A 12,786-nucleotide genomic window follows, 5' to 3' on the forward strand; every position below is an offset into this window, starting at 1 on the left:
GTGCATTCAGCATTTATTATTCCCTGTGCTCATGTGCTGAATATATCTAGCCTAGAATTCCACATCTACTCATAGAACATGTTCAGCTTTTAGTACTCCATGTGCTTTTCCACTGAATACATCTGGCCTGAACTGCCAATGTTGATACTTAGTGAACAAATTAAACTTCTCCTATCTGTGCTCTGCCTATCACAGATATTAAAACCAAGTTTCTAGTGTCATAAGCCCATAGACGTACCTCTGTGTTGTAAAAAATATTCCCATAATTTAAAATAAATGAATTATATCATTGATTCACAAAATAAGTAGTATGTAATTATTGATTTTTAATTAGTAGTTATTTGATTTTGCAAAAATATATTTTACTTCAGCTAAGAATAGCTTTAATTATTCAACCACAGATAAATACTACACAACAAGGTTTTATATAAATCTTTAGCCAAACTTTAACCTTTGTTGTGTAATAATTGGAAAAAAAAAGTTAAAATATAAAATGATGATAAGTTACAATATTAAATAAGCTCCCTTTTGAAGATCACATCTTCTGATCAAGTACTCATAATTTTAAGAAACGCTATTTTACATTTGAGCTCAAATTTTTGAATAAGTTTGCACTACTACAGAAATTGAAATGTTATCACTACAAAATCTGAAAATCAAATGGGTCAGCACAACTGTATTATAATAGCTAGGTTAAAAGTAATCATTATTGAAATATGAAGATGAATCCAAGTAAGAGAACTGTTAACTGTTTTTTGAATATGGATATATAACTGAAATACTCTCTTGAAACAGGGGATCAGGTTGTGTATGAGACAATTCGACAGATTATGGCAGCACGGGCCATACACAACATCTTTAAAATGTCAGAATCCCATCTTGTTGTGACCCATGAATTTCTGAAGTAAGTTCTAATTATCATTCTCTCATTAGAGCAAAAATTTCTACAAGTGTGAATGCTTTTGTAAATTCTTTGAATAAAGATCTATTTTATCAAAACATTAACATTAAGTTTTATTGGACAACGTCTTATGTTCATTTCGTAAAACCAAATAACAAGAAACGAAGCTGTAAAAGTTAATAAGATACTAATATTTTAATTAATAAAAAAGTATATTTTTTATCAAAACATAAAGAATTTTTGTTAACTAATTTCAGTTCTATTTTCTTTCACAATTAGCTTTTAGTGATCTTCTCTGATAGTCTTCAAAATTAGGGGTTCATTCATGGTGTATACTTCTGAGAGTATCTGCTTCAAAGAAAGTAACTCTGGAAAACATTTGGTACTCTTGAGATAGAGCTGGTGGAGATAATTATAAAAGTGATAAAGCACCTCCAGATTTTGTTTCTTCCAGACAGATTGTTCTTTCAGCAATACCTGCCAACTTTTGTTGATGTGTAAGAGGATCTTTAAAGTAAATGGTTTGTTTCTATTTCTGTTATCCCAGGGTACTAGATCCTTCACATCAAGCTGTAAGAGCTATTTTTCCATTAGAAGACATATCATTTTGGACAACCCATAGGGATAATAAGAGGTATCAGTATCCTTTTATTTTGTAAAAAAATTATTTTACTTAAATATCAAATGCAATTGCTACAAAAATTTTATTTTACAGTACTTTTGAACAAGAGAAATTAGGTATGATAGACATCGTGATAGAATGTCTTGTAGAAGCTTGTTTAAAACAGTCATGAAAAGTTTACTGTTAACCAATTAAATGTTTGAGAAAATAAAAATAAACATAAGGAAAGAAATAGTTAAACATAGAGTTAATAAAACATCTGTCTGAACACAGCTTTGAAAAATTGAACTTAACGATGTTTTTTTCTTTCTTGTAAATTGTAATTTTAATTGTTCAAAGGTCAGTTGTATATGCATATACAGAAAGAACTCTCTATAAAACTTCTTTATGAACTTTTCAGGTCAAGTAAAATTTAAGTGTAGTGTAGTATAAAATAAGAAGTATTCAAGTGTTATTTTCCTTTTGGTTATAAATAAATCTTACAAAAATGGAAAACAGTTTAAAACTATTAGTAATTGTGATTCTTCAAGGCTTTTAGGTTTTATTACAAGAACAAGATCAGAAAACATTGAGCAAGCAACTTTCCACTGTCATGTTTTTGAAGTGCAGACATCTGCTGAAGAGGTAACAACTTTGTAAGAGTAATGGTTTAGATTAACCAAGGTGTTTTGTTAATACAGTGTGTAGCATATAATTCCACATTATAGAAACTATTCTAAGATTGGTTTAACATAAGGAACTAATGTGTGTGTACAACACATCAGAATACTGCAGTCTCAAACATAAGGTGTCCTGGAATTTGTGTGCTCAAACTGAAATCCAGTGATTCGTCATTCATAACTTGTCACAGAAATGTGTTATGCACTTTGGAGCCATAGGCTTTGCTGTAAGAGCGATGGTCATATTCCAGTATATATTCAGACAAGTATACCTGAAAAATTGGTGGTGGTTGCTGTTGACCAACAGCTTGCCCTCTGAGTCTGTCACTTTAAAATTATGGATGGTTGTACAGTGATTGTCCTTTAAAAAAATACTTTTTTTTTAATTAAATGTCATCCCTCCTGCCGTGGTGAGGTCGAAGTGTGCATTTCATGACCATTTATAGTGTTATATTTAAAACTTCTTTATTGTCCACTTATATAAGCAAACATTCCTCTCAAACATAGCTAGTAAGCTAAGTCTGTCACTTTAAAATTATGGATGGTTGTACAGTGATTGTCCTTTAAAAAAATACTTTTTTTTAATTAAATGTCATCCCTCCTGCCTTGGTGAGGTCGAAGTGTGCATTTCATGACCATTTATAGTGTTATATTTAAAACTTCTTTATTGTCTACTTATATAAACAAACATTCCTCTCAAACATAGCTAGTAAGCTAAAATGTTTCTCCATGAGGTATGCTCAGAAATAGCTGGTGCATTACAAAGAAATTATGTTATTACTTTTATGTTACATCATCTGTTAACATGTTTACTGTAAGAAATATGTAATTTACCTTTATGGAACAACTGCTTGTCCTGAACATAAGGATATATGATTTAACTCTTAAGTTATTAAGAGTTTACTTCCCTACAAATATTATAGGTGAGGTATGTAGAGGTTTAAAGAGTTTCTTTTCAGTTACTTCTGATATTTTACAATAGCATAACACAAGTGTTAAACAACACCAAAATAATTTTCTTTGACAGATTGTGGAAATATAGTATTCATAATGAGTCAACTGGAATTAATGACAATTGTTTAATGTAAAAAACATAAGAGTATAGGACTTGTGGTTCTTTTTAACAACAGGCAGCTGCCATTTGTTGTAGTTTGCTCATCACTAAATTAACTTATTTCATGGAAAGTAAACATTTCATAACTTGCAGTTATTAGTAAATATAATTAATCTTCATTGTGCATTTTGGAAGTTGAAAACTATAAATATATGTTTATGTCCATGTAACACAAGTATTAAAAAGTTTATCACTAATACATATACCAAAAAAATTATTTTTCTCTTGTTACTTCATAAGGTTTGAAACTGGAATTTTCTTGTAAGAAAAGTTTGGTGTACCAATATTTCAGTATGATGTTATGAGAGCTAATAATTGAGTGAAAATAATTACCTATTTTGTTTTTTTTTAGCCATCTAAAATATTCTGTATTTTTCCATAGATATGTGGGGCATTAACTACAGCAGCTAACATTGCCTTAAACAAAATTATGGTAAAGAAAAAAATCCACTTTTGTGCATGAAAACAAAAGTTGTCATAAGACAAATAGATTAGTGAATGGTTAAAGTTTGGAACTTGTGTTTTTATCAGACTCTTTAATATGTGTGTGTGTTTATTTATTGGGATATAAATATAACAGTACATTTATCTCATTCAAGTTAGTTCATCTGTATTGCTCTAAACTAATATAATTTATGTAATAAAAAACTATTCTAGGATGTTAAACAAATGTTTTTACACTTCACAGACAACAAAAGTTGTCATAAGACAAATAGATTAGTGAATGGTTAAAGTTTGGAACGTGTGTTTTTATCAGACTCTTTAATATGTGTGTGTGTTTATTTATTGGGATATAAATATAACAGTACATTTATCTCATTCAAGTTAGTTCATCTGTATTGCTCTAAACTAATATAATTTATGTAATAAAAACTATTCTAGGATGTTAAACAAATGTTTTTACACTTCACAGATTCGCAAGAAAAAGGAAGAAGACAAAACAAGTGAGGTAAGGTTTTAACCTAAATTCAATGATAGAAATAATCTTTAAAACTTACAGTGAAATGTTGACATGTTCACTTAAGTTAATGACTTAATTGATGTGGCTTATTCATTAATATACCACCTGTAACTCTAAATTGTTATCAGTAGACATTAGTTCTTAGTTCTTTATTTGTGAACAATTTAATTTTAAACATTAATTCTGTTATATAATAATTTTTTCAGCTTTCCGAATGTTAAGTAGTTTGTTTAGGTTACTAAAACATCAGGCTGTTACGACATGAAATTTATTCCACACCTATCCACCCTCAATAAAAATGTAACTAATGTACTTAAAATATTCTAAATAATTAAAATGTGATTTTGTTGGACCACATTTAATTATTATGTTTTCACTCTTTTTAGTGTTGTGTATGTGGCTATAAACTAAAAAGAAATATCACATAACAGTTTATTTATTTGCATGTACATGATATTTGGTTTTTAAGTTATTGGATAACGTTACAAAAGAAGATATCCTTGGGCCTACTGTTAGTGAAGATGGAAAATTTCTTGTGTTGGACAGCCAGTCATCAGATATAAATGCAGTTTCTTCAAACACCAGTCAGGACCAGTCTCCAGTCTGTCAGTTAGAACATAAAGTATCTGAAGAAAGTGAGGCTTGAGGTGTGGGATATCAGTATAGAAACTGAAACATTGCAAATTTTGTAGTTGCTCCCTTAAAGTTGAATAAGACATGGTGCCACCATTGTGATCTCACGTTACAGCAAAAAAAGCACTATTTTGCAATATAATAACCATGTAACATAATAACTATAAAAGTCTATTATAGATTTTCAAGTTTTTAAAAACTTGATAATTGCATAAATTTGGGTATTTGTCTTATATAGAATATTTCTATGTATGCATGTACATGTGCTGTGTTTAAGACTTTTTAGTGTTCAACCTAAACCAAAAATACTGAACACAAATTAAAATGAATAATCTGTGTAATATAGAAGTAGTATTGGCTTTAAAATTAGTAATAATGTTTGTTCAAACTCTTATTACAGATTATATTCATAGTTATTCAAGAATTTTTACTAATCTATATCGTATAAAAGTTTTTATACTCCTGTTAATCACAAAGAGTATATCTTTGAAAAAAAGTAATTGATTTTGGTATTTTGAATAATACTAACATTTGATAGGATTCTATATACTTATTGTTTTAAAGGTAAAGAATTCCTCAATAATGGAAGCATTAAGTAATGTGTTGTAAAAATAAATGAAATTCATGCTGTTTGTTATGAAGGAAATTAAAATACAGAGTACACTTCATGAGAAAAATCAAAATATTTTTCAGAATCACCACATTTGGTAGTGGGTCATGCTTGTTTGGAGGTGTTCAGGTACTTACTGTTAACTGTGCCCAAAGATAGGAAATTCTTTAAAAGTTAAAACAGTGAGGGTATTTGTAGTGGGGCTACTTTAGATTGTTTGTAATGACAATCATGTCAGCATAATATTTCACAAATTTCTGTAAAAAACTACACACATTTCAAAATTTCTCATGACTTTTTAGTCAAATAATTCATTTTATTTTGAGTTTTTAATGAAAGGCTTAAGAAAAAATAGTTGTGTGTAATAAATTGATCTCCTGCAATAAAATTGTAATAAATGAAATTCAAAAATAGTTTCAGAAGTAAAGTAGTTTCAACAGTTAGTAAGTGGAATGTCTGTCCACATCCCTTCCCCAAGAAAGGGTAGGGAGGAAAGATGCTTGTGAAAATAGTTGGAAGTACTTTGAGAAACACTGTGTAGCTTTAAAGATAGCAGCCATTATTTGTAGAACATGAAATGCTTGAAATATTTAACCATTATTGATTTTTTATTGTAGGAGGTTTATTTTTTAACAGTTTTTAAGAATTTATTACCTATAGGGGAGAAGTTCAATGAAAGGAAGTTATGTTTTTTATATCCATAGAAAGTTATTACAAGCATTTTTGGACTTCTACCTATCACTGTGAATGTATGTTTGATTAGGAATTTTGAATTTGATATGTATTTTGGGTGTTATAATTAAGATAAGCATTTGCATCTTTGCCAAGTGGAAATCAAACTTAATTTTTATCCATACACATTTCTTCTTAGCCTGTATCTCTGCAAGACATAATTTGATTGTATTGCTTACACTGCTTCCCAGTGAGTGGCTCAGCAGTAAGTGTAAGCTTTTAACACTAAAACTCTGGTGGATACCTGCAATAAGCATGCCACAGACAGCTGTGATTGTGTTAAAATTCAACTATAACAGGTGACTAGATTACTAAACTTAATAACTAATATAAATATTTTCTCTCTGTGTCAACCTTTACCCACCCCTTTTTTTATGTATTCAACTTTCGACTGGATTAGTTATACATAAGACTGAATGAAGTCTGGCCACCAGCACTGCTTGTAGAGGAACTGTAAACAAGATTTGGTAATTCATAGCAGAATTCTTGTTAATGTTACAACATGTCTTTACCCTGAGTGATATGACAGTAACAATAACCAGGCAAACTATTTGAATAAAACATTTTTCTGTCCATGTAGATGTAACTAAGCTTAAAGAGTTGAGTATTCTTGGTGACCTAATTATGATTTTGTATGAGTTACAGCCAGTTGTATATTCATACAATGGAAATCAAGGAAAGCATATGTGAACGTAAGAGTTCATGTTGAATTTTACTGTGTTAGTTAATCATGAAACACACTATACTTCTGAATATGATTCAGAGCTCATTGTGAAGAAAAAAAAATTCCCTCAGTTATTACAGCAACAATTGAACTGATTTAATGAATCAGAAACTGTTATAACATTTTTTGAGATATTTGTGATGAAGGTTAAAGTTTGCTAAATGTGATTTTAGGCTAGATACTCTGTGGTTTTGTGCCCAGTGGTGTGTTATTTCTTAATTCAAAAATATATTCAAAGTATATTGATTATGTAAATATGCTTATTATGTTTTTAATTATTATCTTTCAAACATGTGGAAATCACTTTTTGTGTTAGACAAAAAAAATATCTTTTGCTATGCAGAATGACTGCTAATTGTTTCATTTGAGATTAGCCCAGCACAGCCAGATGGTTAGCTCACTTGACTCGCAGTCTGTGGGTCGTGGGTTCAAATCCCCATTACACCAAACATGCTCGCCCTTTCATCCTTTGGGGTGATAATTCTATTATTCATTAAAAAAAGAATAGCTCAAGAATTGGTGATGGATAATTGTGACTGGCTGCCTTCCATCTATTGTGTCTCTGCTGTATTTGGGATGGCTAGCTTTGTAAGTAGTCAGACCAAATCATCTGAAACGTTTTTTATTTCTTTACATCAGCTTTCTTGCAATTTTAATTATTTTTGATTAAAGAAAAGAATATTTTTAAGATGTATATGACATGGAAGTGAAACACTACGTTTATTCATAATTGAACATTGTTTATCTCAACATTTACTAATGACTAAATGTCACTGAATTTATAGATGCATGCTAACACTTTTTTAAAATTAATTTCTGAGCTTGTATATAAGAAGGTAGCTTTCTACATTAAAAGTGAATTCATTAGCAAACATTTTCATTTATGTTTCTTGTTTGTCATATACTGTCTAGGATATGTCAGATGTTGTTTTCCTTTATTTTGGGGACCACCTCAAAAAAGAAAAAAAAACTGAGCTTGATAAGTTGATGGAAATATTGTTTATAAGATAATGTATCATAAAATTGTTAACATCAATAATTAATAAAAGGTTAATAACCTGAAATTGTTATCAGTCCAGGTATAAAAATGACAAATATGAAAAGTTTATTGATTTGATTACCACTCATTCACCAGTTCACAGTTCATGATAGACGTGACTTCACGTGGTTTGAAATATTGTTTTAGAGACGGTTTAACGAAAATTAATATTAGGTTTGGATTATTCTAATAGAAACATGACATTTCGAAAAATCTTTTCTTTTGATGTACCTACTCTTGTTCCGAAGAAAGTAAGATAGTACAGATTATTTTAGCAACATTAAAGGCAGCTACCTTATTAAACCATGAAACTGGTTTGACCCTAATTTCAAAATTAAAAAACAACTTAAAATATTCCTAATACTGATAAATTATAATACTTATTGGTGTAGCTAATGAATGATACTTTGGTTGTGTTTGAACAGCTAACATTTTACTAACAGTTGCATTGATAGAGTGAGTAAAAAAAATCAAAACTGGTATAATTTCATGTTTTGGATATAATAAATTCAATGTTCTGTGACTATATGTTATGCTAAGCTTTTGGTGTTGATCTAGTCAATAAGTTACTGTACAGCTCTAGCATCAATAAATGTACTATTGTAATATCTTATGTAGTTAAAATGTTAGTTTTTATTTTGAAATACAAAACCACTTCTCTCTTTAGAAACACGTTTCAAAAGTGCTTTGCTGTGACATTGCTCCACACTTGACTTGGACGTCCCCTTCAAATAATTTTGAGTGAACAACTTTTCATGCGAAATGTATCTTGTTCAACTGTAGACTGTTTGTTCAGAAGTATTCTTCAAGAACTAGACTAGGTATAAAGTAGTTAATAGAACATTGAAGTGTAACCTAAAAATAATCAATAAGATTGTGATCCATGAGTTGTGATGGCCAATAAAAAATTGCTAAAGTTATTTTCTCTTCAAACCAGTTTTGAACAATAAAGGTGCTGTTTTCTTTGTTGTTTTTACATTATACGACATCTCACTATTCGTTGGTAAAAGAGTAGCCCAAGAGTTGGCGGTGGGTGGTGATGACTAGCTGCCTTCCCTCTAGTCTTACACTGCTAAATTAGGGACGGCTAGCACAGATAGCCCTCGAGTAGCTTTGTGCGAAATTTCCAAACAAAACAAACAAAAAAAACGACATCTTGGAAGAGTTTTCGTGTCGGAGTAAAAGTACAGCAGTGAATGATGGACATAAATTGCGAAACCACATTCACTTTTTTTTACTCTGCATCTGGCACTAGAGTGTAGGATCCAGTGATTAACGTGCCGAATTTTGGATCAGTGATCCATTACCTCCAAAAATCATGGTTCACACTTGAGGCTTTAGATGTATTATGAGTGACAGTGAAATTTCACTGTTTGATTATAATTGCAAACGAGTTGGTAGCGATCTTTCATCTAGTGCAGTGGTTCTTAACCTGGGTTCAATCAAACCCCAGGGGTTCGGTGAGTCAGTCTCAGAGTTCGACGGAGGTCAAGTGTGTGTGTCCGTTCCATTCACCCCACTCGTATGATTCGTGACGTCATGCTCCACTTGGCCATCATTAGCTGCGGCTGATTACGTCACATCACTTGGCCTTAATATCTGTGCTGCAAGGAACTTCGTGCGCTTAGCAGTCGACTTGTGACTGTAGTAATCGTGCGTCATTTGTGATTTTTTTCCTAATCTTTCAATCCCTTCATACTAACTATGTCGAGCAAAAACAGAAAGTGGTCGAACAAATACGTACAATATGGATTCACGTGTATAAGGGCACATAATGGGAGTCAGCATCCTCAATGCATGATTTGCAATGCCAAGTTGAGCAATTCTAGTCTAGCACTGGCAATACTAAGAGAACACCCCCCTAAAGCTGCATGGAGATGAGAAATACAAGAACACAATGCTTGCTGAATTCAAGGTAAAGAGAGCCAGGTTCGATGAAAAGGCTACTTTGTCTGTTCTCGACTTTGTACCCATCGACAAACCAATCCTCACAGCATCGTACGAAGTTGCATACTTGATCGCAAAGCAGGGCAAACCACACACCATTGGTGAAGCACTCGTAAAACCAGCTGTGTTGAAGATGGCGAATATCATGCTGGGAAAAGCTGCTGAAAATAACTTATCCCAAATTCCTCTTTCATATGACACCATCAGCAGCAGAATAGATGACATCTTGGCTCCAGTAGTTGCAGATCTGATTTCAAGCCCAGCAAAATTCAGTCTTCAACTCGACGATACCACCGACGTTTCCAATCTAAGCCAGCTTGTTGTATTCGTGCGCTATGTGAAGAACGACGAGATAAAAGAAGATTTTTTATTTTGTAAACCTCTTACAACAACTAAGGGTGGTGGAGTCAACATCATCGAAGCGGAAGAAAACCTGAAGGCTTTTCAAAAAAAGCTACCGTTATGGAAACGATGAACAGAAAATGATAACTTTGCAAACTTTCTCCTGCTGGACGACTGTGTAAGTAAGATCGAAGATGTGTCTGAAATCGGAGACATTTCTGTACCCGGGTAACTTAAGAAAGCAATTGCCATGTACTTAGATGAGCTCGCAAAGTCTCTCGACGGATACTTCCCCGCCAGAGAGTCATATCCAGCATGGGTGAAACAGCCGTTCACGTTTAGTGTTGCGACAGCAGATGTCAATGATGAACACCTTGACGAAATCATTGAACTTCAGCAGAGCTAGGTTCAACAGCAACTTTTCAGAACAACAACGCTCTCAACGTTTTGGTGTCACCAAATCGTAGCGTACCCTCTTATTGCTAAGAAAGCCCTTGAGATACTCGTACCGTTTGTTACAACGTATCTTTGCGAGCAATCCTTTTCGAGGATGGTAGACATAAAAACGAAGAAAAGGAACAGACTTTGTTGCGAAAATGATATGAAATGGCACTTGCCGCGCATTTCTAAACTTGTCTCTGAAAAGCAACAGCAAAAGTCACATTGATTTGGAGTAAATATTCATTGAGTTTTGTTTTTGTGTGAAATTCGTGTTTTGTTGGTTTTGTTCTTTGAACACAGTGATATTGTGTGCAACTGATGCATGGTTCATTTTGTGCACTAATAATGTCAAATGTCTTTTAAAAGTCAGATCTGGATTAGCGGCTAAATCTCGCACAAAATGAAGCATGACGTCATAACTGAAATTTGAAACGTTATGATGCAATTAAATTCATTATCAATTGTTTCAATTTCAAAGTATATTTATATGAAGTATAATTATTTTTAATGACAATTATAATTAGTAGTTGTTAGATTCGTTGTAGTTTAATTAGAACAACTTGGTACCAATGAGCTCTATAATGTCATGTTTCATTTCGTTTGAGATTTAGACGCACGTCAGATCTGGGTTAATACTTTGTTATTTGGCTTAAAAATTTGTGAAAATGATAGGTTACCCTTTTCCTTAAAAAAAATATATCATTCAAGCGGCCTAGTCTTTTTTTCCACAAATCTTTATTTCTGACTTCGTAATGGCAACACTGATATTAGGTCGGCAGTCATTGTATGATGATAAAACTCAAGTGCTTCAACGAGTTTTCATCGAGAAACTGTTTTGTGTCCGTAAAAATACTTTTGAAGTGCCAAAGGTATAAGAATACGTTTTTTGGACGAACTAAAATTAGTTGTTACCCTTATAATGGATAAGTGGCTGAATATCAGTAATAAATATGATACCAGTAAAAATCTTCCTCGTTCTAGGCCTAATACGAATTCATCGGCGTTATTGTCGTGTGCAAGCACTTCAACGCAGGATGATGCAAGAAGTTCCGAAACAAGAAAGAAAAGAAAGTGTGATGAAAGTTTTAATTAATATGGTTTTACATGGACAGCTAATAAAGATGGACCTAGTGGGTTGTGTGTTGAATGTTGAACAGTGTTGAGTAACAGTAGTTTGCTTCCAGCAAACTTAAAACGGCATCTAGAAAACCAGGGACGTAGCCAAGGGGGGGGGTTAAATGGACCCAAACTTTTTTAGACAAGTTCAGTTGCCACCTGTGAAGTTTCATAAAGATTCGTGATTGCATGGCAGATAATTTCACACACAACAAATGGTGAAATGCAAATTTCTGATTGAACACTCTTTTAATACAGCAAGTTTTGTCAAAACTAGAGAAATACAATCAAATATCTATGAAAGGCTCAAACAGGCGTTCGTTCTTGCCAGGACATCTACAACACAGTTTGGTTCAATTTTAATATCACGGTGAATGTATAATAAGGCCAGGCCATTCAATCGATCTTCAGTGGTGGTGTTTCTCAAATACGTTTTGAGTCTTCTGAGAGTTGTAAACGAACGCTCCACTGAGCTCGTTGACACAGGCAGCGTGACAAATACTTTCAATAGTCTAGAAATGACTGGGAACGTTTCTACTTTGCATATGCATCTATGACATTTTTTGGTCTGTTGTTCGCAAGTGATTTGTGCCAAACCCTAAGTTCACCTACTGCAGCTAGTAAAGTGCTGTTAATGTTAACCTTGTATATATTGACCAACTCTTTAATTTGGTCGCATTGTTGTGCTGTAGGTTCTGACCGTTCTGTGGTAGATCCTGATGGTAGTAGACACATGAAATTTGTAAGGAGGGTTTTGTGACTGGACAGACGATCACATATTTGTGAAAGAAAGTGATCAACAAATGGTACAAAATACAACAATACGAAAGTACTCCTCAGGGCTAGTGGTTTGTGGGTTAGCACGGTACATCTGTTTTTTAGCCTGCCTTGGTATTATGATGTCAATTTGAAGCTCACTACACAGAGTTTGAGCCTCACAGAAAA

At 32.6% G+C, this 12,786-nt stretch overlaps 1 protein-coding gene across 1 annotated transcript; it reads left to right on the forward strand.

The window, feature by feature from the left end:
* The first annotated feature begins 513 nt into the window (after positions 1-513).
* LOC143222590 (DCC-interacting protein 13-alpha-like) lies at positions 514-5,250 on the forward strand. Its single transcript, XM_076449288.1, has 6 exons — positions 514-904; positions 1,449-1,535; positions 2,054-2,147; positions 3,679-3,729; positions 4,210-4,245; positions 4,727-5,250. Exons 1-6 carry the CDS (start codon positions 831-833, stop codon positions 4,901-4,903), a joined length of 519 nt encoding a protein of 172 aa, XP_076305403.1. The 5' UTR covers positions 514-830; the 3' UTR covers positions 4,904-5,250.
* The last annotated feature ends 7,536 nt before the right edge of the window (positions 5,251-12,786 follow it).

The sequence above is a fragment of the Tachypleus tridentatus genome, chromosome 8 (genome assembly GCF_004210375.1).
Source record: "Tachypleus tridentatus isolate NWPU-2018 chromosome 8, ASM421037v1, whole genome shotgun sequence".
NCBI lineage: Eukaryota > Metazoa > Arthropoda > Merostomata > Xiphosura > Limulidae > Tachypleus > Tachypleus tridentatus.

What these genes read in the sequence shown, in the direction of transcription:
- LOC143222590 (XM_076449288.1), top strand. Translation starts at nt 831, where the DNA reads ATGGCAGCACGGGCCATACACAACATCTTTAAAATGTCAGAATCCCAT. An exon ending in ACCCATAGGGATAATAAGAG is followed by an intron (nt 1,536 to 2,053) that starts GTATCAGTATCC and finishes TGATTCTTCAAG; the next exon opens with GCTTTTAGGTTTTATTACAA. An exon ending in TGCAGACATCTGCTGAAGAG is followed by an intron (nt 2,148 to 3,678) that starts GTAACAACTTTG and finishes ATTTTTCCATAG; the next exon opens with ATATGTGGGGCATTAACTAC.